Below are 23318 nucleotides of genomic sequence, written 5' to 3'. Positions count from 1 at the left end.
AGCGGGCGGAACCACCTTCTCTCTGTTGGAGCGGGCCCTTGGGAGACGGCACTGTCTCCCTCGGGCCACCCCGCCGGTGCTGGGGGGAGGCTGGGAAGAGCCTGGGTGGCCAAGGGCTTGGGGCGACAACAGGCGCGGACGGGCCAGGAGGCCAGAGCGCTGGAGGTGTCCTTATCAGCGCCCGAGGATCGGGGCGTCGCCGTCCGTCGCCTTCAAATCGGGCGCAGCCGCCTCTCCCGCCCCAGCCCGTCCCATCCCGTCCTGTCCCGTCCCGTCCCGTCCCGTGCCGGCAGCAGAGCAGAGCCGAGCCATGCTGCACTGGGGATACGACGAGCACAACGGTAGGGAACGGCGGCCGGGGCCGTCAGGGCGGCCAGCGGGGTCCCGCGGGAAGCGCTTCCCGTCGCTGGGATCGGCAGCTCTCGCGCCCTCGAGAGAGCTGGATGAGCTGAAATGCTTTACAGCGTGAGAGCGAGCCGAATTTTTCTCGGCATTCTGCAAGGCGGGCGGCTGAGAGGTGTCCGTGAGTGCGGCATCGCCGGCAGAACCGGGTCGGGCTTGGCTTCGGGTCGGGTTTGCCGCGTTCCCGGGTGGGATTTCGTTCGCTCGTTTAGCTGAACAGTTGCGTGCACAGATCGAGTACGTGGTAGGCAGCTACGCTGATCGGAACTGCTGTACCAGCAGTGCTTTTTTGACTCCAGCTGTGTTCTGCTTCTGCTACACCGTGGGAAATCCTAGTTACTTGACTGGGTTATTTCAATGTATAACTATGCACCTAAGAGGAGAAGCTTTTGGATTTTAGTTATTCCGTGGTTTCCTTCATCCTGTCAGTCTTTGAAGTCCCAAGATGGGCTGATCAACAGGCTTAAAGACTTTGCTCTGTTTTGCATCTTCAGTCATGCAAACGCTGCTCCAGTGTGCAGACGGTCTCACAAGTCATGCAAGTAGAAATGAAAGTGTTTTGTAAATTGTAGGCTCAACTCTGATAAAATACATGGAGTATCTTATATTGTCTGTACACAGAGAAATGAAACGCCGTGACAGTAAAGGGAGACAGCTATTTATTTTCATAGAGTAATGCCTGTAAGAATATGCTTTGTGTATATGATTACTTCGACTTTGGAATACTGTTTGTGCAAGTACTACCTTTCCTTCCTGGCCCGCTTGTTCCATCCTTTCTGGATAGATGTACTTTTCTTGAAAAACTGGGTGGTGGTGGTGGATCACAGAGGTGTTGCAATGATTGGGTGTGTTATCTGCTGTTGTGCAGTCTACCCTACCCCTCCCCTGAAGACGTGAGTCTTGTTTTTCAAATTTTTTTCTCCATATGTTTCTATGCTTTGAGCTTCACCTGCATGGTCCAGATAAGAAGCTCACTTTCCCTCCCTTATCCTATCTCTTCTTGTTTGCTATTCTCAACTTCTAGAGAGGGGAGGCTACCAGAATTTCTACTGGGGTGGCCCTGAACCTTGCTTAAGACCCCATCTCTCCTATAAAGCTCTATTTACTGCCTGCCTGGTAACAGATTTGAGGTAGAGTTTGCCTTTCATTTCTTTCTTGGAGCCCCACAGCAGCTGTAGGGTGGATAGTTCCTCATCAGTCCATCCCTTTCACCACACCTTTCACAGGAGATTAGAGGGAGGCATGGATATTGAACACTTTAGTGCTCTTCCCTAGCATCAGTTTTATTTCTCAGCTTTTTCTCTTTTACTCCATTTATTTTACTGATTTTGCTTGGTTTTATTGTTTTGGTTTGTTGGGGTTTTTTGTTTATTTGTTTGTTTCTTTTTTTGGGGGGAGGGGGTTTGTTTGTTTGTTTGATTGATTGATTGAGTAGTAGGTGAAGGAAATTGCTCTGATTCTTGAAAAATTTTGTTGGCCTTCATGGCCCAGAAAATAGTTTCTCTGAAACTAAGATTACCTTTTACAATTGAGACAGAAATAAAGTGAAATTAATTAAATCTGGAATGGTTATATAGTATGGTTGACTGCCTGAAGAGTTGTAAAGATATTGTGTTCACTCCGAGTTCTGCGTTTGTCACTTGAAACAGTCACAACATAAATCATTATGTGCATAAACTGGCAAATATTAAAGCATACATGTTTGCATAAATGGAATATCTATGTTTAAGGACATGAGCTCACTGTTAGGTACAGAATTAAAAGTTTTGGGGATTGCCCCTGTCTGGACACTGGGTGCCCACCAAAGCCACTGTATCACTACTCTCCTTCACAGGACAGGGGAGAGAAAATAGACTGAAAGGATCAGGGGTTAAAATAAGGACAGGAAGAGATCATTCACCAGTTACTTTCGCAGGGAAAACAGACTGAACTCGGGGAAATTAGTTTCATTTATTGCCTATCAAATCAGAGTATGGTAATGAGAAAATAAAATAAAATCGATAAAACACCTTCCCTCCAACCCTCCCTTTATCCCAGGCCCAACTTCACTCCTGATTTTCTCTATGTCTTCTCCTTCAGCAGCTGTGGTCAGTTAATCACATGTTGTCTCTGCCTGTCCCCTCTCTTCAGGGAGGAGGACTCCTCACACTCTGCCCCTGCTCCAGTGTGGAGTCCCTCCCATGGAGACAGCCCTCCCTGAATTTCTCCAATGTGAGTGCTTCCCACAGGCTGCAGTTTTCACAGACTGCTCCACATTGGATTCCCCAGGGGCCCCCAAGTCCCATCAGCTGACATGCTCCAGCTTGGGCTTCCCATGGGGGTCCTGCCAGGAGCCTGTTCCAGTGTGGGCTGTCCATGAGGTCACGGCTTCCTTCAAGACACATCCACCTTCTCCTGTTGTGACCCTCCACGGGCTGCAGGTGGATCTCCATGCAGGGCACAGCTGCCTCACCATGGTCTTCACTATGGTGCAGAGATTCTCTGCTCTGGCTCTCGGAGTATATCCTCCCCTTCCTCTTGGTGTCTGCAGATCTCTTCCTCTCACATATTCTCACTCCTCTCTTTCAGCTGCTGTTGCACAGGAACTCTTTCCCCTACTTAAATCTGTTATGCCAGAGGTGCTAGCACTGCCCCTCACAGGCTCAGCCTTGTCCATCAGTGGGTCCATCCTGGAGGCAGCTGGCACTGTCCTTATTGGACATGGGGAAAGCTTCAGCAGCTTCTCACGGAAGCCACACCTGCAGCCTCCCTGCCACCAGTATCTTATCACACAAACCTAATGCAGAAGTTCTCAGTTACTTTGATGCACATTTTTCTGAAATGCATGAAGGCATTTTTTTTTATTTCTGTGAAAACCTTGACCTTTGCTTTCTTGCCATTTTTCTTACCTCACAATTTTGATGTTGCTTATCTGTAGAGGCATTATACTGAAATCTTGAAAACTGGCTTCAGTGTGGCATCATGAGTGATTTTCACTGCTGCTCAAAGTTCCTGTCAGGACAGGAATATTTCTGCCCCTTGAGTCCTTTTTATTTACAGAAGAATTGCTTTAGTTAAAAGGCAAATCACAGAATTAGTAAGGTTGGAAGGGACCACAGCTGAAAATCAATTGCTTTCACTTTACTATTTGTTTAATGAAATATTTGGTAATTATTTACGTGCATTGTCTTTTACTGCAAAAATTTCTCTTGAACTGGTCACTACTGTAATGCTGAGGCATTTTATACATAAAAGGGATATTAATTCATAGAATCATGGAATCATTTAGATTGCAAAAGACATTTAAGATATTTCAGTCAAGCCATACCTCCTTATACATTTTTTCTTTTTTTCAATATATGCTTAAAAAAAGGTCCTTAATTTTACCCATAATGAATTTTTAATTGCCTTTGTTTTAGTTCGTCTTACTGTAACCTAATATGCAATCAAATTACTTGCAACCCTAAGTTTGAATTTAAGTGCTCTGTGTTTGATAAACTGGGCAATGGATTCTCTTTAGAAATGAATGAGTATGTGATCCTGTCAAGGTCAGACCATACTAAAATAATGAATTTTCTATATATAATAACAAATTGTGAAAAAAAACCCAACCCAAACACTTTTTCACCTGTACATGCTCCATTTATGCACAAATAAAGGCTCACTGGAACTCAACAGTATCCTGTAGTGTCTTCACTGGGTTTATCTCAAATTATCCTGTTGATGAAATTTGTAATTTTTAGCTTCAGCTGGATCAAAATGCAACACTGTGAGGTCCTATAGTGCGTTCTATTTGCTGCCAAATTCCTAACTGCCTTAATTGTGAGATCTGTTTGATGAACTGGCTGTGTGCAATGCTGGTGAGTGGTATGTGCAGCGATTGTCTGACCTAAAAGTGTCAGACAATTCATTGCCTGTGGTAATTCTGTGTCCAAACTAAAGGCATGAAATCTGCAAGCAGATGGTTCATTTTTTTGTCATAAATCTCAGTCACAATAGTTTTGATTGTTTAAAGCTACTAGAAAATTGCCTCTGGCAAGAGAACATTTTCCCAACAGCAGGAGAGGACTTCATAAGTTTAAAAAGTGGTATATTAATCACTTTCATTCAGTACAGGAAAAGATGAAGGGAGAGGAATTAATGAGTTATACTCCCTGGATATGTCTTAAAGTGCATATTTAGAAAATTGAAGTGTACATTATTTTAGTATGGAGGCATCTAATTCAGATCTGAATTCAGATGTTTTCACCCTGGAGATTCCACTGGCTTAAATCTGATTGTATGATACGCACTTGAGCATCTCTTTCAACAGTAATGACATTTTTTTACAAGAGTCATATACAAAGTTTGCATTGGGCTAGAAAATGTAGAAATTAATCGAGTCACTGTTTTCCTAGAATGGCAAAAGCATGATAATTGCTGGTAGATTATCTAGTGAGGAATACTTCTTGATATAATCTGGTGGTACAAAGTGAGCGGAAGTTTCTTGATATTTTCCTGTATATTTTGAAAGGTCAGATGTCTGGTAGTTTGTTTACTGGTAGATGTTTAATCACCGTAGCAAAACAGTGTTTTGGTCATCTGAGCCAAGAACAAGTGCCAAACAAACACCAATGTCTTTTTAGAGCTGAATATTACTGGTAAATAATTAGGTAGTGACATAACCACAGCCTTGGGTCCTCCTTCTGTCAACTTTGTATTATTTCTTAATGCAAGACATCCATATTATTTAATTCAAATAACTGTAGTTATTTATGAGACAGAACAATAGGAGACCAAGTAGTCAAGCACATAAATATATTTTTGCCTTTTCCTAGTTAAGGAGTATTAGAAATATTAAAATTAAGTTGCAATAAGCTTTTTCTAGGCATCCCAAATCACGGTAGTAAGGTATAAATTATGGAATGGTGCTTCTTACAAATATAGTTTTGTGTTGCATCCTTAACTACAGGGTATTAGGATCTAAACACAATTAAAATTATATTCTAAACTGTATGTAATTAGAATATTGAATAGCTTTGATGACCATTTGTGAACTGAGAGGAATTAGCGTTAAACATTTTCAGGTTTCAAATGAGTAGAGTTTTTATCTTCTGCCTTAGAATCTATTTCTTTATTGAGTTTAGTTAATGGAGTAATCATTTTTTAACAAATCAAGACTGAAAGCCTTTGTCTTTGCTCTGAGGCTTAAGTCTTAGGCTATTCTTTACAAGTTTTTCCCACTTCTGTTTCTCAGTGCTGCTCAGAGGAGAATCATTCTCTGCCCAGGTGCTGTGCAAGCAGCAGCCCCCCGGCGCTGTGGGCGCCTCCTCCCTGATTTACTGCCGGGGTGCAGGGGTTCTTTTAGCACCTGGGAGTTTCTGAGCTGTGTTCACTTCTATTGAAGTTGAGGAAAGAAAAATATCTAACCGCTTTTGATGTTAGGCTATTAACTACTGCATCATATATTGTCATCATTTTTATTTAAGTGCTAAGCCATCCAAAAAGACCCAAACCAAATTTTTACAATGAGGTCACTTATCTTCAGTATAGGGAGATAGTTATGAGGATTTCCAATGATGCAGATTTTATTGGACCAGGTTCTGATGCTTATATTAAGTATTTCTTATCTCCAGTCTCTCAATTTATTATGCTTCTTAACCATTATAAATAAGCCTGGAGGAAAAACAAGTGCTGTGCTTTTGTTAATACTGAAAGATCTTTTGCCCTGCAGACTTTCTCCTTTCACCTTTCTCTTTTTCATTTCTTCTTTACTCTTGCTTTCCCCTCCTTTCCATCTTAAACCTTGTTTTCTGTCTTTATAGAATGTATTCCCCCTGCAACTCCTTGTTCATATTTTTCTTTACCCTCTTATCCAAATAGGGTTAAACAATGGCACATATATTCTTATTGTCAATTATCGGGAACTCTCTGATGTTTGGTAGGTAACAACAGATAACTGACACATCCCTATATTTTTGGATGTCATTTGCCATTTTCTCATATCCATATTATTGATGTATTAGCTTTTCAGGTGACATTTGGCTTAGCCTGCTTGGAGAGAGGAAGGTTGAGATGACTAGTGTTGATTAACAGCTTCTTCAGTCCTATAATTTCTACCTGAGTCTGGTGAATGGTGCTGCATCTGTGTCTGGAAGATCTACTCTCATCAGCCGAAGGCAGTAAAAATCCAAACCTCCCCAAGTGTTCCTGTTCTTCGATTTTGTCAGTGCTACACTGGTGTGTGTGTATGGGTGCCTGTGTATGGGCACTTCATGATTAGAGGGTGACAGCTGGTGTGCACAGTTGGGCTCGGAGGAGGTGCTCAGAGGTGCAGCAGTGTTTAGGTTCCAGGAACCGCCATCAGGCTCCGGGAACCACTCAGCATTTTCTGACATCCCCAATTGCCTTTTTTGACATTTCCCCATCTCATTCAGAGTGATCAGTGGAAGCTGTTTTCTCAGGTCTTTTGAAGCAAATGAGTAAGGCACAAAAAAATTCTGAATGCAGTGATTTGTATAGAAAAGAGGTAATCCTTAAAGACACAATGAAACATTAGGCAAAAATGGCGTGTCAAAAACTTATTGGGACATAGTGCCTATTGGATACAAGATGCCTGATTTGAATGAGCATTTGTTGTATGTGTCTTGTGCATAGCTGAGTCTTACCTCGGAATAATTAAGTATTTACATAATGCATATGGCCTTGTTTAAAGGTGCATGCAAGGTACATGAAGGGGTCCTGAGAACTGCTATTGCGATATGGTGCAGCAAAAGTAGCTCAATATTTTGATCTGTATTTTCCTTGTGCATCCTTTTTGAATTTAAAAGATGCAGATGAGGACAATTCAAGCAGAGTACTCTTTCATAAGAATGAGGGTACTGTCAGCAATTTAGACTTCTCCTCCAATGCATTGCAGGGCCTGCCCACTGGAAGGAGGTTTTTCCTGTCGCTAATGGAGACCGTCAGTCACCCATCGACATCAAAACTGAGGAAACCAAGTATGATCCCTCCCTCCGTCCTCTAAATCCCAGTTATGATCCAGCTTCTGCTAAAATCATCCTTAACAACGGGCACTCCACCAGTGTGGAGTTTGATGACACCGTCAACAAATCAGGTTTGTTCCTTTACTCTTGCACTATAACTTCCTCCACCAATTCCTAACTAGAATGCCTACAGCCTGGGCACATCTCATTGCTGGGTATAAACAGTATAAAAAAATAAGGCTTTGCTGCTCTGGATGAAAAATTCGTTTTTCCCTGTCTTTCAGCATGATACAGTGTGGGAACATATTTGGACACAAGTTCGAGGTTGTTTGTCAGAAAATTCTGGGATTCCATACTCAAAGGAGTGATTTGATCCACCCCCACCAGCTGGATATTGCTAGCCCCCTGTTTGAACAGTGTTGTGTACAATTTTTCAGATGCTTCTCTCTCTCTCACTGCAGATGAATCCTTTATGTCTCATTACAGGTTCATTCCAACTGAATTGCTCAAATCTCTTATCTGAATTTAGTTTCAGGTTTGGTTATATGTTTTTCCCCTTTTTACAACCTATACTCAGACTTCTTAAGTCAAGTAAGAGCCAATACAGAACAAGAGAAATCAATCCCAAGCAATCCGTTTTCTTCTCTGAGCAGTATTATTGCCCCAGTCTTTTCCAGGAGTATGTAGCTTACCTTTTTGCAAACAATAATTCTTATTTAGAATTTCTCTGGTTTATCATAATCTTTGTAATGTCAGTGCCTTCATCTTTGAAACCTTCTCTCGGATTTTGGGCAAGCCAGCATGCCTCCCCTTGAAGCTGTAGTAGTGCAGAATCTTCAAGCAATAAAATAATTTTTTGGCTGTGTGAGGCTTAGCTGAGGATCCACAACCATATGATGCTTTAACAAGCGTCAAAGCCAGAGAGAGACTAATTTTTGATGATCCATTAGTCCTGAGGACTTAGTAGCTCACAGTGGCAAGAGGGAGAGACATAGATGGAGACACTGTCATATTTTTGTTTCCTGAACAGTCCTAGTTTTAAACTTTTGTCAACATTGGATGTTGTCTGAAAGCCACCAGCTGACCATCAATGATCGATCTGACCTTGTGTCAGATGCCACGGAACTTCCCAGAATTAATCTCTGCTTCAAGCCTAGCAGATGCTGGTGAACTAAAGCACATCTCTTAGAAAAATATACAATCTTGATTTCAAATTTTCCAGCGATGGTGAACCTACCACAGCCTTTGGTAAGTTGTTCCAATTGTTAATTACCCTCACAGTTTAAAAGAAAGAAAGGTAATGAATATGAATACACCAAGAACCTCTTCCAGTCTCTTAACTCCATCCATGAAGTGACGGGGCCTGAATACAGTGTTTCTCTAGGCTTCCCCTGGTACCAAAGCAATGGTGATGTGATCCTCCTCTTACTGCTTTCCTCAGGCCATATCTCCAAGGATATAGTTCATATCATGGCAAAGCACTGACAGATGTTGATCAGATAATTAACAGAGGGAATCCCCAGTCTCTTTCAGTAGACTCCATGTCTTCAATGCATGGACCAGATTCTTCAGTCCACAACCATAAACTGAGTAATTCACTACTTTCCCTAATATTTCTCACTGACAAACTTTATCAGTATTGTTTTTGTTTTCTTTCAGGTCATTGCTCAAAAAATACTGAATTTTCTAGGGCCCAAATTTGGCTTCTGGGGCACCTCTGTGAAGTAAGAACTCCTGCCATGTGTTGGTTTCATGAAAAAAGTCAGATTAATTGGTATTAAATACATTAGCATTTTCTAATGCATTATTAACTGGCTCCCATATGAACTATTTCCTCACTTTGGTCAGCACTGGAACTGGGCTGTCAAGTCTCTAACTGTTTGTGTAAGTCTGTTTATGCTCTTTGGTACCACATTAGCTCCATTCGTTGAAATTGTTCTATTGATCTTCTTCCAGCATTTTTCAGAATTTGAGATAATGATATTTGCCTTAAAAACTTTTGACTATCCTCCTCCTTAATTACTCTTGGAATGAAAGGGTTTTACCATCACTGTGTGATGTGGCACAAATACATCAACAGGCCATTTTCCACATTTTTCAGCATAAGTATTTCATACTGGTGCATTTCTACATAATGGTTTTTCCTCAGCCAGTTAGAACACCGATCTTTACACTTTTCTATGATTATTTGCGTCCAAGTTTACAGTCCTTAAAAGAAGGAATTTAAAAGTGCCACTGCCCCATCTCCTCTGTTTGATAAGTTTATGTGCTGCAAAAATGCATGTTTTTGAAGCTTTAAGGAAGTTAAATATTTTTTCCCCAGAATAAACAGTCCCAGTTCCTTTTCATTATCCAAGCTACTTGTGTTAGTAAATAGGCAACTTAAAAATTTTATTTTCATCTTTATTTGATGTATTTTGTTCCTAAGAAAGTTTAGGTTTTGGACTAAACCTAGAAGAGAGAAAAAATTGCTATTGTCATCCCTACTGTTCTTAATTTAAAAAAAACCCATAATTTCAATCTCCCCTCATTTCCCCTTAAAATTTCTATAATGAATGAGCCAGTAAACTATTCCAGACTGATTCCCAAACACTCAGAGGACATATGGTGCTGGGAGAGTGGAGTGATTTGTTTTGCTGTGAATAAGGAATCTTTCTGAGTGTAATTCACATTCAAGACTCTGTGAAGAGATATTTTGATTCTAAGTCTGACAAGAAAATTATGAGCGCTTGCAAGAGCAAAATAATGAAAAGCCCACCCATATGCATGAATTAGAATTAGAACAGAGCAGAAAAAATAGAATAGAGTTGACTCTTTCAGTTGGAAGGGACCTGCAGCAATCATCTTGTCCAACTGCCTGAGCAGTTCAGGACTAACCAAAAGTTAAAGGATGTTGTTAAGGACATTGTCCAAATGCCTCTTAAACTCTTATAAGCCTGGGGCTTTGACAACCTCTCTAGGAAACTTGTTCGTGTTTGACTACGATTGTGGTAAAGAAATGCTTCCTAGCATCCAGTTTAAATCTTCCCTGACACAGCTTTGAGCCTTATCCATGAGTCCTATCGCTGGATACTGGAGAGACCACCAGCTCCCTCTCTGCTTCCCCTCCTCAGAAGTAGAGAGCAGTGAGGACACCCCTCATCCTCCTTTTCTCCAAACTAGACAGTCCCAAAGTATGTAGCTGCTTCTCATAGGACATGCTTTCCAGCCCTGGCTAATTGTCAGTAATATTGCAGCTGTACAATGCATATGTAGCATTGGCTTAATTTTATTTATATTAATATAAGCTCCTTTCTCTCAGACTTCAATCTGATATAAATGGATCTAGTTGCGAATGAATGAAAGAGCCCTAAAAATTTAAGCTCTGCCTATTTTCCACTAAATTTCAAAGAGGAAAATGACATAACATTTTTATGATCCTGCTCCTTATTCACAAAACCTATATTTTGAGCTTAATTTCTTAGTGATTCTTTTGACTATAATCAAGAGAGGAAACTCTTGATTATTGTAAAATAGAAGTATTTTCCCATTCTCAGAGAAATATCCAACATTTACAATAGCAGCATATCTTTTAGTGGCTCATAACCCAGTAATTTGCCCAAAAATGCAATTTTCATAATCATATCCTTGACAGGTGAGGGTTTCTGTAGTACTTCCAAGAAATGGGAAATCTGAGACCACTTCTGAAGAGGAGCAGAGGAGTGTCTGAAGACTGAAGTCTGGTGTGAGGTTAGAGGATGTGGGTAGAGACGCCTGTTCTCTCAGTGAAGCCTTTTTCTCTGCTTGGGTTTCCAGTGCTGACTGGGGGGCCGCTCAGTGGGACCTACAGGCTGCGCCAGATTCACTTCCACTGGGGATCCAATGATGAAGCCGGCTCTGAGCACACAGTGGATGGGATGAAGTATGCAGCAGAGGTAAGGCTGTACATGGAGTCATCTGTCCCTCTAAGTTCGTGACAAGTTTTCCATTGCAAGAATAATGTTGCCCTTCCTCTTCCTGCTTTTCATCTTCCCCGCATTTTATCAAAAGACAAGTGGTCTTCCTGAATGTTACATGTTTGGTCCTTTCTCAAAGGAGAACCTCTTTGAAAGCTTTGGAGAGGATTAAAAAAGGAGTACAGAAGACAAGAGCTTGATAAGAGCAAGACTTAATGTTCAAGAGTTATTTTGAATTTTGTCTTTCATTGTTTCTTCATTGGAGGACATTTTCAAAGTCATCTTCAATGACAAACCACAGAATTACTGGATTTGGGGCCTATATAGTGTAAAGTTTATACAAGACTTAGGAATGTTGCATTCTGTGATGCACTTAACAATGTGGTTGTTTATGACTTTGAGAACCACGCTTTGATATCTGTGGGATGGCTGCTGTCTGTGGGGTACTGTGCTTCAGTGGAGGTGATATCCCACAGGGAGAAGTGCACCATCTGCTCTGGCATGGAGCATTCACTCCTGCTCTGTCTTCTTTGGTGCATTTGAGTAATCTGCAGGAGAAAGTTCTCAGTATGAGATTTCTCTTTGCAAATGGAAGTAATATGGAATATTTTTAGGAGACTGAGATCTTTAATATATGATTCAGACAGTGACAGAGTTTTCTGGGGTTTAAAAGAGGTAAAAAGTATAAAAATAAATGGACAAATAAAAAGCATTATACTACAGAAGGAAAAGGTGTATGCACTGTGGTGTGATCAGCTTTTACTGGAAATGCTATAAGAGATACTGGTCAGGAAAAAAAAGATCGGTTTTCTAGCACTAATGGGGAAAAGTGACATTTGCAGTGTTTAAAGGCTTATGTTTTCCACAGGAACCAGGTGAGATGGACTATAAAGAATTAATAGAGGTGCTTTAAAACCATTAAGTACCAAACCCAAATTTCTAGCTGAGAAAATATATGTTTCCCATCTAAGAATCCAAATGGAAGGAGAAAATATCTGAATTTCTAGCCAGTCTAAAAGCCTTTCTGTTACCTGTTGGTTGGGTAACTCTCCACAAGAAGCTCTCTTGATGTCACTTTGGCTTTGGGATAAGAAACTCAGAATTAAAACCAAGGATTCTGGATATTGTTCACACAAAAGAAAATACCTCAGAAGGAGACATGAAGATGGTTTCAGTGCTCACCTTTGTAAGGAAGATGTGCAAGGTTTCAAGAAAAAGCATCGACTGAATTGAAAAAAGAATTAACGTACAGGTAAAGAAGACTGCAAGGTTTGGCCCTTAAGCCCACCGGGAAGCAGGAGGGATCCATGGCTCCATTCTCTGTGGCAACATACAGTCTGATCAAGGTCTCTTCACAAGCTGCAGTGACACAGCGGTGGTAAGATGGGATATATTCCTTAGAGAGAAGTCACAAGCCATTGAGAACGGGTCTGTACCCAAAAGTGTTCCACACTCTGTTTGGGGGTTTTGGTTTTGGGAGGCTTACCTTGTTGGAGTTTTTTTGGCAAAGCTATGACGGAGTGGGAGTGGGCTTTTAGTAGCTGTGGGAATTTTTCTTTTTGTTCTTTGTTGGGTTGTTTCTGGTGATTTTTTTTCCCAAATCCACAATAAAAGTAATTTCTGACTGAGAGTATCTGTTTTCTTTTTGCATATGTAAAAATGTAATTGTTTAAAAGTTGTTCAACATAGGTTCTGTGAACTTATAATAGGGAGCAGTGCAGACACTACGAGCCTCAGGATATTAATGGACTTGAGAAAGGTTTAGTGGACCATGTTCTCCTCCTGGTTTAGTGTATAATATTCTTAGCGACTTTCCTTCAAGGATTTATAAAGCTGTGAGCCAGCATGCTCATTGTGGCTGTACATGTATTATTATTGACGACAGTCAATGGAGATTCATTCATTCATTCAATGTTTCAGCACTTTAAAGCCCAAATGCTTAACAAACATTGATATCAAGTAAGAATTCCATTTTATAGATATGGAAAACTGAAACTCACAGAGGTTAAGCAAGCATTGATATTTGTAGTAAAAATCTTCATACTCCTGGATTCCTGTTTCAACCATGCAGCTGTGTTGCTTCACATGGAAATCCTTTAAAGCAGGTTGCAGCTTTCCTAAATTGTTCTTACTTTCCTTGTCTTGTAGGTGCTGTATTCCAAAAGGAAGCTTTTTTTTTTTTTTTCCCCATGGGTTCATCCCAGTTTAAGTCAGTCAATGATTTGCTTTCCAGCATTCTTGAAGTTCCAAATCTGAAAAGATGGTCACCAATTTTAGAAAAGCCAATCTCACACCCTGCTTCTGAGCATCTTTAACTAAAAACTTTGTGTAATAAGATTTACTAATCCATTGAGGATTTCTGAAAGTAATTAATGTTTGTGAAGTACTTAGAGTTAAGTGCTGTGTGAGTGTGCTCTCTCCAGTTTGGCAGTCAGACCATGGCTCAAGGCTGAAACAACCTGGCACTTCCTGGGAACTAGGATCTCCCATCATGAAACGTGGTCTGGAATTTGGAAATCTGATTTCATAAGGGGGACTTAAGTGGCATGGAAATAGATATCACAGGCTTTTCCTCTTCCTTCCTGGCTAGGTAGTGTCTTTAAGATTCTTAAGCAAATATGACAGGACACTTCCAGAATAATGCATGTTGGAAATGCAAATGCTCTAACCTGAGATAATCAAGCTGCTTGTAAGGGCATCACTATGGGTAGTCATAGAAAATAACATTTGAAAAGTGTCAAAAATGAAATGCTGGTGTTCCCTTAAGCTAAACAAGGGAAAAGGGGTCAATGCAAGTTTAATATGTATTTGCCTGTTTCCTAGCTATTTATGTGGATGATTAATGTTGCTGAAAGCTTGATTAAAGAAAACCAGGAGTAAAATACTAATGACATCCTCATGAATTTCAATCGCTTTTTAAAATCAGCTGTACTAAAAATGGATTTAAAACCTCTAGTTATATAACCATTGGCTTTTTTTTGTCTTAACTTCTCAATTCAAAATCTGGGGGGCCCAACAGCAATTTGACAGGCACTGTGGTGTGCTGATTGCTGCTAAATTTTTAATAATCTCAGCTGTGGGAAATGGCTTCTGGAAATGCTTTTGTCATTTGTGTGAACTACATATTTACTGATTTCATTAAATATCTGAATTAGAACACTGAATGATTCTGCATACAAAAGAGTGAAATAGTGTCAAACCCAGTAAATTGATAATATTCATTTGCCACTGCTTGAGTTCAGCGAGAGTTGATGCTGTCTGTGTCTCTTGCTTTTCAGCTTCACGTGGTCCACTGGAATGCAGAGAAGTATTCCAGTTTTGTTGAGGCAGCTTGTCAGTCAGATGGACTAGCAGTCATGGCTGTATTTCTGAAGGTAAGAAGAGAAAGCTTCAGCCCTCATAATAAATCTGCATTATAAGCCTAAAGAGATAATTGTGATGGTTGGTGTAATTATCGCTAAAGAGATACTTATTTTTTATACTTATTTCCTTCATAGTGTTTTATACTTATTTCCTTCCTGCCAATATAGAAGGCTGTGCTTCCTTTAGGAATAAAAATATCAGTTTAACAGATTTTTCAAGACTGTCAGACTCTTCAGTTTGCCTAGACTGCAAGCCCATGCAACATTAGATGTGGAACTCAAATCAGTTGCCTCTGTTTGGATCCCAGTATCCTGTTCTTGATTGGCATGTTCCTTTAGGGGCACAGCTTGATTTAAAGGTTTCTTTAATGGCATGTTTCTGAGCTGGTAGTTTCTTCTAGAAAATAATAATCATTTAAAAAGGCAAAACAAGAAGCTGGAGAATTCCCTAATAATAATTTTATACCTTTTTGCCTTCTATACCTGTTCTAATATTAAATTCATGCAACAGCTTCACTGACCTCTGTATGAAGAAGCAGATGGGGAATTCCCACAATCTATGGCAAAAGACAGAGCTTTGGTCAATTCTGTGGTTTCTGGTGGCTGACACAGCTTCCTGAGAACAGCTAGTACTGGTGCTGGCACAGTCAGAAAGCCATTCCATGCAGCAGTTGCAAAGGACTGCTTCAGCAATTCGGTAATTCTGTCTTTCAAGTTTGCATTTCAATGGCTCAAGGGAAGTGTTACTGGATTTCTTAGCACACTAATTCTGTTTGGAATGTTTGTATATAAAAACAGCGTTTTCAATGTCATAAGCAGTTTAAATTTCTGATGTTAGTCTGTTACTTTTAATATCCTGCATATTAAAACATGAAAGATAAATGGTTTCTATTCCCCTGTAGTGAAAAGTTTGTAATTATTTTGTACCGGAAATAATTACTATGAGTAGCCAGAATACTATCAGCAAGGGAGTGGATCTTCTTTATGACCAGTATTATATCTAAGGACCAGCTAGTCACAGGCTTGTACTCACAAAATGCATCTGATCTTACAGTCACTTCAGCTATATAAAGCAGTTTCACTATGCATTTGCTATTCATTAATTTTTGTTGCTTTTCTCTGGAGCTCCACTGTTTTTTTTTTTTTTCTTTGGTGTTAATAGATTGGTGAATGCAACCCTCAGCTGAACAAGATTACTGACCGCTTGGACACCATCAGAATCAAGGTGAACTAGTGCTTCTAAAAGAATACTAGCTAATATTGGTGGTTGCTTTTTTGGGGGTTTCTTTATTTTTTTGGTAGGATCTTTTATTTTTTGAAACCTGGCTGCTACTCCCTGTATCTTCATGTTTCCTTATACCTAGCGATTGATACCTGATTTGAGACAGTTTATGTGCATTCTGTTTGAGCTGAAAACTAAGTAGACAAAAAATAATTTTTGCGCCGTAAAAGATATGGGGAAAATGCTAATTCCTCAGAGAACCCAGTCTCAGATAAATCTGTTGCTATGAGGATAGTAACAGGGGAAAAACATACTTTATGGAAAGTTGTAAAAAAAGATGAGGGAAAGACTTCCTTCCCTGCTTTGCTGAGGTACAGGGTGAGAAATAACCAGTTGTTTGTGTGAGAGAAATCAGCCAGACTCTCAACATGATGTTTCAGACAGACATCTCTGGCCTGGTGTCTGGTACAGGGAGAAACAGAAGTAACTCCTGGGAGGAGTGAGTGTGGAGCGAAGTAAGTGGCAGTAACCTGTGGGGTAACTCTGCCAGCCCCATAGAGACCACACTGAAAGTCTAACATCTTCTACCTTCTCCCCACAACTTCCATCTCATGGTCACTTGTAACTTTGGGGAGCCTGTGCTAACATGACGCCTTTCATGGTGTCCTGCTGGCATCAAGGAAAGTCACAGTAAAGCTGTCACTGTGGTAAGACCTCAGAAGAGCATTGATGAGGACCTCCTGTCATCACCCAAGATGCTGCCAGCCCACCCGATAGTGGAACAAGCTCTACCTCTTTCGGCATGATTTACCTTGGCCTCTTGCTTTTAAATAATATTGCCCTGATATTTCTTTTTCTTTTATTTCTTTCCAGGGGAAAAAAGCACTATTCACAAATTTTGATCCCAGCTGTCTTCTTCCCAAGTCGCTGGACTACTGGACTTACTTTGGCTCTCTCACTGTTCCACCTCTTCTTGAGAGTGTCATCTGGATTGTTCTGAGAGAGCCCATAAGTGTTTGTTCTGAACAGGTACCTTTGGATTTTTCGCTGCTAAAGAAGTGTTGCTTTTGTAAGAATTGAAATTTTAAATGCCACCCAAAATTACAGTTTTTTGTAGACCTTGGCACTGCAGACCTTACAAGATTTTCAAAAGCCAAAATTTCTATATCAAATTTATTCTAACTATTGCCTTTCTTGATTTAACAGCTATTTATAATTAATTTTTAAAAAGAATCTGCATACTCTAAAAATTAATAAACAAAAATAATTCATCGGGAACTTAAAGAATAAAAGAGTTCTGGTGATGCTTTAAAATCTGGAATTCTAGTTGATTTAATTATTTGCATATCCTGCTCAAACCTCATCTTCGGCATTTTTATCTGGCAGACAAATAGTAAATTTCTTCTTGCATTCTAAATACATAAAACTTGATGAATTTACTAGAATTGTGAAAAGGGAATACTATTGTAATAAGTTGGGGTTATTCTAGGCTGTTTTAGAAAAGCTGTGAGTCTACATAAAAGAGCCTATTTGCATTTCTTGTTAAAGCTTCATGCTGTATCTTAACTTGGCAACAGTGACACCCAGAGGGGTAATCTTCATAGGTGTAAAGTATTTCTGAGTAGAGACCTCCTACTCAGCAGAAATGGTGACTTCAGTCTTTGCTAAAAAGTTTAAGGCAGTTCCCTGAATGGGTTGCTTGTTAGGAAACCTCAAATTTCTGTTTGTAATCGAGCTGAAGTCATTTATTTGCTCAATATGTGCATTTTTCTCATCTCTATCTGTTCCTCACTCCCCTCAATCTGGCTTTGTAAGGCTCGCTGCAATGTGTATGGATCTAGGACGGGAAACAGGTTAAGGTATCAGCTTTCCAAAGACAAGCCATTTTTCAGGTTAAAAGCTTCTTATTTGGGCAAAAATATAATTAATACATTCTAAAATGTGAAATGCTGTAAACAGCCCCAAATAAGAGGCTCAGAGAACATGGTGTGGGAAAGTGTCAAGTATAGTGATCCTTTATTAGTCATTTTTCATAAACTTTAGCTAGATCTTATGTATTAAAGTAGAAATTGCTATATTCTTATCAATATAAACATGCATGCAAGTAAAGTGTTTGTTTCCAGTAATGTCCACCATTGTGACTGATCAGTCAGCACCGTGACTGTTATTGTTCTACCATTTAATTTTACCCCTTGAGTTTGTATTTCTTTGGGGCTTTAGAGTTTACTACGGACTTTTTGTTGCACTTTTCAGGTTGAAAGAAATTAAAAATAGCTTTTAAGTGTTTAGAAACTTACAGGACCCTAAATTACAAACATTAGCTTCAGAATGGGCTGAAGCAAGGTAGCCTTTTCTGCTCTTAATGTCATTACCATGCAATGTGCCATTCAACTAAATGCTCTATTACAGTGGAACGGCTTTTGTGCTGTCGGACCTTTGGTAACCTAGGAGGGAAGTAAGGTCATATATAGAGACAGTAACTATTGGAAATACTAGAAATGAAACAAAATTCTATACTTATGTCAGAAATCAGGCTCAGATTTCCCAAGACTAGGCATGGAGCTCTGATGGGATTTCTGCTGAGATCAGTATTTGCTGAGTTATGAATTACTGTTAGTCCTGTGTCTTCACAAGGGAAGAATTTGGAATCTCTCCTGGTTTGAGTAAGTGCTAGTTGCAGAAGCTTTCTGTAGCACCACACCTGCAATTCCAGGTTAATTGTGAATGTACTCTTTGTACAAAGAAACATACAGAGAATGTTTGTATGATAAGAAACATAATCTCTTTTTTTTTGGCAAAAAACATTCCAGAATCTTCAAACTGTGAAATCCAACTTAAAAATATAACCCCCCCAGTTTAGATCAGGTTATGGAAGACAAAGTGTGAATAAAGGAAACAAGTAATCCTTATGCACATTTTCATGTTGATGTGTATTTTGGGATATTTTCTCAGTAGTCATCCTTTTTCATTTACAAGGATAGAAATACTGAAATCACCATTCCCCTTATGACTTAATAAAACACAGTTCTGTTCCTTCAGGTGGAAAAACGGTGACTAGTGTCTTTAATATTTACATGCTTCTTCATTGGTATTGACAGGAGGGTTTTCTGCTGAACCTGATGTCTCTTTTGGTTACAGCTGGCCAAATTCCGCAGCCTCCTGAGCACTGCTGAGGACGAGGTTGCCTGCTGCTTGCTGAGAAACTTCCGGCCTCCCCAGCCTCTAAGGGGACGAGAAGTCAGAAGGAATTAAAGGAGTAAATCCAGAGTAGCCTCCCTCTGAAACCAAAGGCTGAATTCATTTTAATAGTTAATATACTTTGTGACTTTTCATTTTTTTTTTGTGAGTTGTTTTAACAAATAGGTGTTGTTTGATTAGTGGTTTCCATGCAGTCATTTCTCACAGGCAAGTATGTCCAGAGTTGTCACAGGTTCATTGATGGTAACAGGTCTGACTGGGTTTGAGTGCATTGGCTTGGAAGCACTGAGCCATCAGCATTGCATACACAGAGGTCACTGCTAACCATAAGGGTCAAATGTGGTGAAGGAGTTGCCCAGATTTTGTCACCAAATTACTGAACAGGACCTCTGGTATTATTGACAGTATGGGATGTTCTGGGATTATTCTTTTGGTCTCTAACATAACATTTACCTTCTCTATAAACCTCACATTGCAGTTCTCAAGGAAAAAAAATTCAAGGATGATGTAATTTCATTGCTGACTTCTGCAATACCATGCTTACTTTCCTACACGAAGCAGTAATGACTAGCAACATTTAAGTAAAACTGATATTTATATGATCTTGTTATTCTGGCTGCTTCATAGCAATTATGTACTGATTTTTTTTTTTTTTAAAGCAAATAATAAGGATTTTTTATATTGCAAGATCATGGCAGGTGGATTAGGTATTCCTGAATTTCACAATGTCATAAGATGAAATTGTCCTGAAACCTGAAAACTGCAAGTTGGAAGGGCATAGAGGGAGCTGTTCGTGCCTAAATCCAGTCTGTTGCATTTGGTGAAAAATAAGGGATTATTACACTATATCCATATAGCATCAGACTTTTGCCACTTCAAATCAAGAGGCAGGGGTAGCTGTTGTTCCAGACTGTTGCATGCTGCAGTGTGAAGTGCATGCTGCTTACCTCTCATCTCGCTGTGGAGCACAGTACTGCCTAGGTATAGAATGTCTCAAGGTGCTGGCTGAGGTTCTGCTCTCATAGTTGAACTTCAGTGGTTGCACTTATATTTCAAGACCAAAGAGAATAGTCAGAAAGAGCCAAAGACATGGGAATCAAGTCAACATCTAATAAAAAGCTCAGTCCTCAATAGCAATATGTTGAAACATCTGTCTTTATGAGTTGACTTGAGCCTCCTTTCTCTCAGGAGCTTTTTTTATATGAATATAATTGGGGTTTTTTACACCAAATATTTTCATTAATGAACATGCCATAGGATGTAGCTTAGGATAGGATTAGATTTACTCTCGAACTGTGAAAACTATGTAGTGAAATCCAGTGATACCTGAAAGAGGCAGCTAGAGGTTTTACTGGCAGCAAACTAGCACCGATCTCTGTAGTACTTCTGACAAATTCATCTTCCATAACTGCTCTCCTTGAATTCATTTTTAAATAGGTTTTATATGCTCTGCTGTTTACCTCAGTGGGTCATTTGATCTTAGATGAACAAACATGAGGGAAATCACAGTCAGGATTGACTTTTTATGCTGTTTTAGAACAATAAATTAGACATAGAGATATAGATATTTTATCTTAGTTTAAGATATGCAGATTTTTTTTGTTTTCTCCTCCCCAGAATATAGCTATTATATCCTGCAAGGCCTCCCTTCAATATGCCTTTTGAATATTTTCTGAAGAAAATAACTCAAACAGACCATTGGAGAAATAAAAGGCGTTTAGCAGCACTAAAAAGAAAAACAAGAGTGTGTTGTATGTTTTCACTCCCTTTTTTAGACTTTCAATTGGATCTCATGTTTCCCTGTTATGTGAGTAGCTACAGGATGTAGAAAAAAATGTTTAAAAATTGCAGGATGGATACAAAGGATTTGTTTGTCTCAGAATAGAAAGGAATAAGGCTACTGCTTCATATTGTAAACAGAAGTTTTACAGAATATGTATTTCTTACGTATTTTAAACAGTGGAATTGATTAAATGCTTTTATATTTATAAGGATTTTATCAAAATAAAATATGGATTTTATGATTGTGTCTTGTATTTTCTATTGAAGAGCCTAAAGTTTTAAAGTAAAGTTTATAAAAGTCTATACTTTTATAATTAACACCTACAGCTTTAGGTTTGTAAAAAATTGTCACCCATCATTTGAAGTCTGTCTTTGGGCAGTGTAGTATTAGGTATGTCTTTATGTTCCAAATAAAATGTTTTTGGCAGTGGTAAGATATGCAGTCAATTCTGTGAGTTTATGATAGTGCATTTTTGAACAATTAACTATTTTTATAGTTATGCTAATAAGTTTTAGAAGAAGTCATCATTCAAGTAATTCCCCTTTTGTGGAGATGCCGTGTTCATGCTAGATTGGCCTAGCTGAAAGTTGGTGGTGACATCTGAAAAAGACTAGAAATGCTCAGTTTCCTGAAATCCTTTGGGAGCAGCTTCTCAGGTTATCCATCCCCTACAACTGTAAAGTGAGAATTTGGACACAGTCTCAGCTCTGAGCATGTGGTTGCACCCTTAGTCACTAATTTCCTCTATGCCCAAGCTACACTAAATCTTAAACAGACTACTCAGTGTGCTCCCTGAGAATCTTATCACAAGTGTGAACTCTACGTTGTCCTCTACAGCAATTGAGGCTGAAATACATCATCATGCCCCAGCCCCCTGCAGCCACGCGTCCCTTTGATCAACTCTTAACACTCTGACACACTTGGAGCCTTTATATTAAGAAGAACAGTATGCTCAGTGACCAAAAAACATAGAATGTATTTGCTGAAAATAATAGCTGTCAAGAATTGTGGACTGCTGGAAGGTTGATCACCCATAAACTTATTCTCAGAATTAAATAAACCACAGCAGAGCCCTGGGGTCAGCTCTTCTGGTTTTGGCATAAAAGGGAGGCAATCTGCTCTGCTATGCTTATAGCATTTGCCATCATTCTCACGATGTTTTTAATGTTGCACATGTTTAACATCAGCTGGGAATTTTCTTTATGTCAAACAAAAAACTTGAGAAGTAGCGGTCTCCCCTTCTGGAGTACAGTGGGCTGAAGATGCACCAGACATCCTTTTGATGTTATACACCCATTTGCTAGGTACCTATGTTTTCTCTGCTTGTTTAGAGATTTGTCTCTCAGTTGCTTCCAGATATGAACTGGGACCTAAAGGAATTCTAACAATGAATTCAAAGAAAAAAACCCCAAGTTGTCAATTAATAAATCTTAAAATAACTTCACAGAAAAAAAGAGTGGAATATACAATATGAATAAAATATGCTATATTAAAATATGCTTTATTCATGAATAAAATAACATAAATCAAATATATTTGTTATACAGTTTCTATAAACTTAATGGAAAGAAAATTCTGGATTTAGATTCTTGTAGCTTTAAATAGGCAAGGGGCAGATTACGAGAGCTAAATCTTCAGATGTTAAAAGCTGCAAATAACTGAGAAATTTGGAGCACCTTCAGGTTATAAGCTCAGCATGTAGGTATGAATACCAGAGGAATCTTGCTCAAGAGATGTGGCTTCTCTCTTTTACTATCTAATAATTAGTCTTAAAAAAGCATGGTGACAATCTCCCTTATTACTCTGCAACTACTGACCTGGCTGTTACATTTTTTTGTTCTTCCACCCAATCTGATCTTGCCTTCTAGTTATAGATGAGAAATACAAAGTTTTGGTCAGTGATTTAATCTCTTAGATACTGTTATTTTTGTATCTCTTATTTGTGAAGTGCTTGACTGAGTGACAGAGGACCTTCTCTGTGTGTCTTCCGTTTTTGTGAGACAGGAGATAATACTGAAATGCTGAAACAAAAATATTTCTAAATTCATGTTTTGTTTCCTACTTCTGTCAACTTCTCCATCCTTTATGTCAAGTATGTATTTTCACTGTGGTGAAACATTTGCCTGTGTGATCTGTGTCTCTTCTCCCATGCAGCAGAATTTGAGGACAGGGAATGTCTCTGACAGGATAATACTTGATTGTCATGTGAAAACAAAGATTCTCTGCTTCATTAACAGAACTGATGTGCTGCACTGTCAGTTCCGGTGTCTGCTTCTATTTTATCAAATTTCACCCACATACTTGGATAAATAAATTTGAATAATTTGTAGATACTACTGTAAGTTTCATTTTTCAGATGAAAATCATATATGTTACATGCAACAGGTAGAAGAAATATGTATTTTTGTGAAGATCTGATTTAATTATTTTTGTGTCTGGTTTGTAAATATTTTGAATGAAATATCAGCTGTT

At 39.2% G+C, this 23318-nt stretch overlaps 1 protein-coding gene across 5 annotated transcripts; it reads left to right on the top strand.

Moving 5' to 3' along the window:
• Window positions 1-258: 258 nt before the first annotated feature.
• On the top strand, window positions 259-21068 carry LOC136287013 (carbonic anhydrase 13-like). Of its 5 annotated transcripts, XM_066179349.1 has the most exons (8): window positions 259-341; window positions 7280-7477; window positions 9195-9230; window positions 11142-11260; window positions 14560-14655; window positions 15806-15868; window positions 16739-16894; window positions 19004-21068. In XM_066179349.1, the coding sequence occupies exons 1-8, from the start codon at window positions 311-313 to the stop codon at window positions 19115-19117; spliced, it is 813 nt and encodes a 270-aa protein (XP_066035446.1). In that variant the 5' UTR covers window positions 259-310; the 3' UTR covers window positions 19118-21068. The 5 variants fall into 5 exon arrangements, with proteins under 5 accessions (XP_066035446.1, XP_066035413.1, XP_066035421.1 ...); XM_066179316.1 differs by lacking the exon at window positions 9195-9230; XM_066179324.1 differs by lacking the exon at window positions 9195-9230 and having other exon boundaries at window positions 18964-19132.
• The last annotated feature ends 2250 nt before the right edge of the window (window positions 21069-23318 follow it).

This window comes from Chamaea fasciata, unplaced genomic scaffold (assembly GCF_029207755.1).
Source record: "Chamaea fasciata isolate MVZ Bird 193981 ecotype frontalis unplaced genomic scaffold, bChaFas1.0.hap1 SCAF_1, whole genome shotgun sequence".
Lineage (NCBI taxonomy): Eukaryota > Metazoa > Chordata > Aves > Passeriformes > Sylviidae > Chamaea > Chamaea fasciata.
The sequence above is the reverse complement of the archived record's forward strand: the minus strand, read 5'-3'. Positions and strand labels throughout refer to the sequence as shown.

Excerpts from the sequence above, each read along its gene's own strand:
- LOC136287013 (XM_066179349.1), top strand. The coding sequence starts at position 311 with ATGCTGCACTGGGGATACGACGAGCACAACG. Across the intron at positions 7,478-9,194 it reads TGACACCGTCAACAAATCAG|CACTGGAACTGGGCTGTCAA; the intron begins GTTTGTTCCTTT and ends CACTTTGGTCAG. Across the intron at positions 16,895-19,003 it reads TAAGTGTTTGTTCTGAACAG|CTGGCCAAATTCCGCAGCCT; the intron begins GTACCTTTGGAT and ends TTTTGGTTACAG.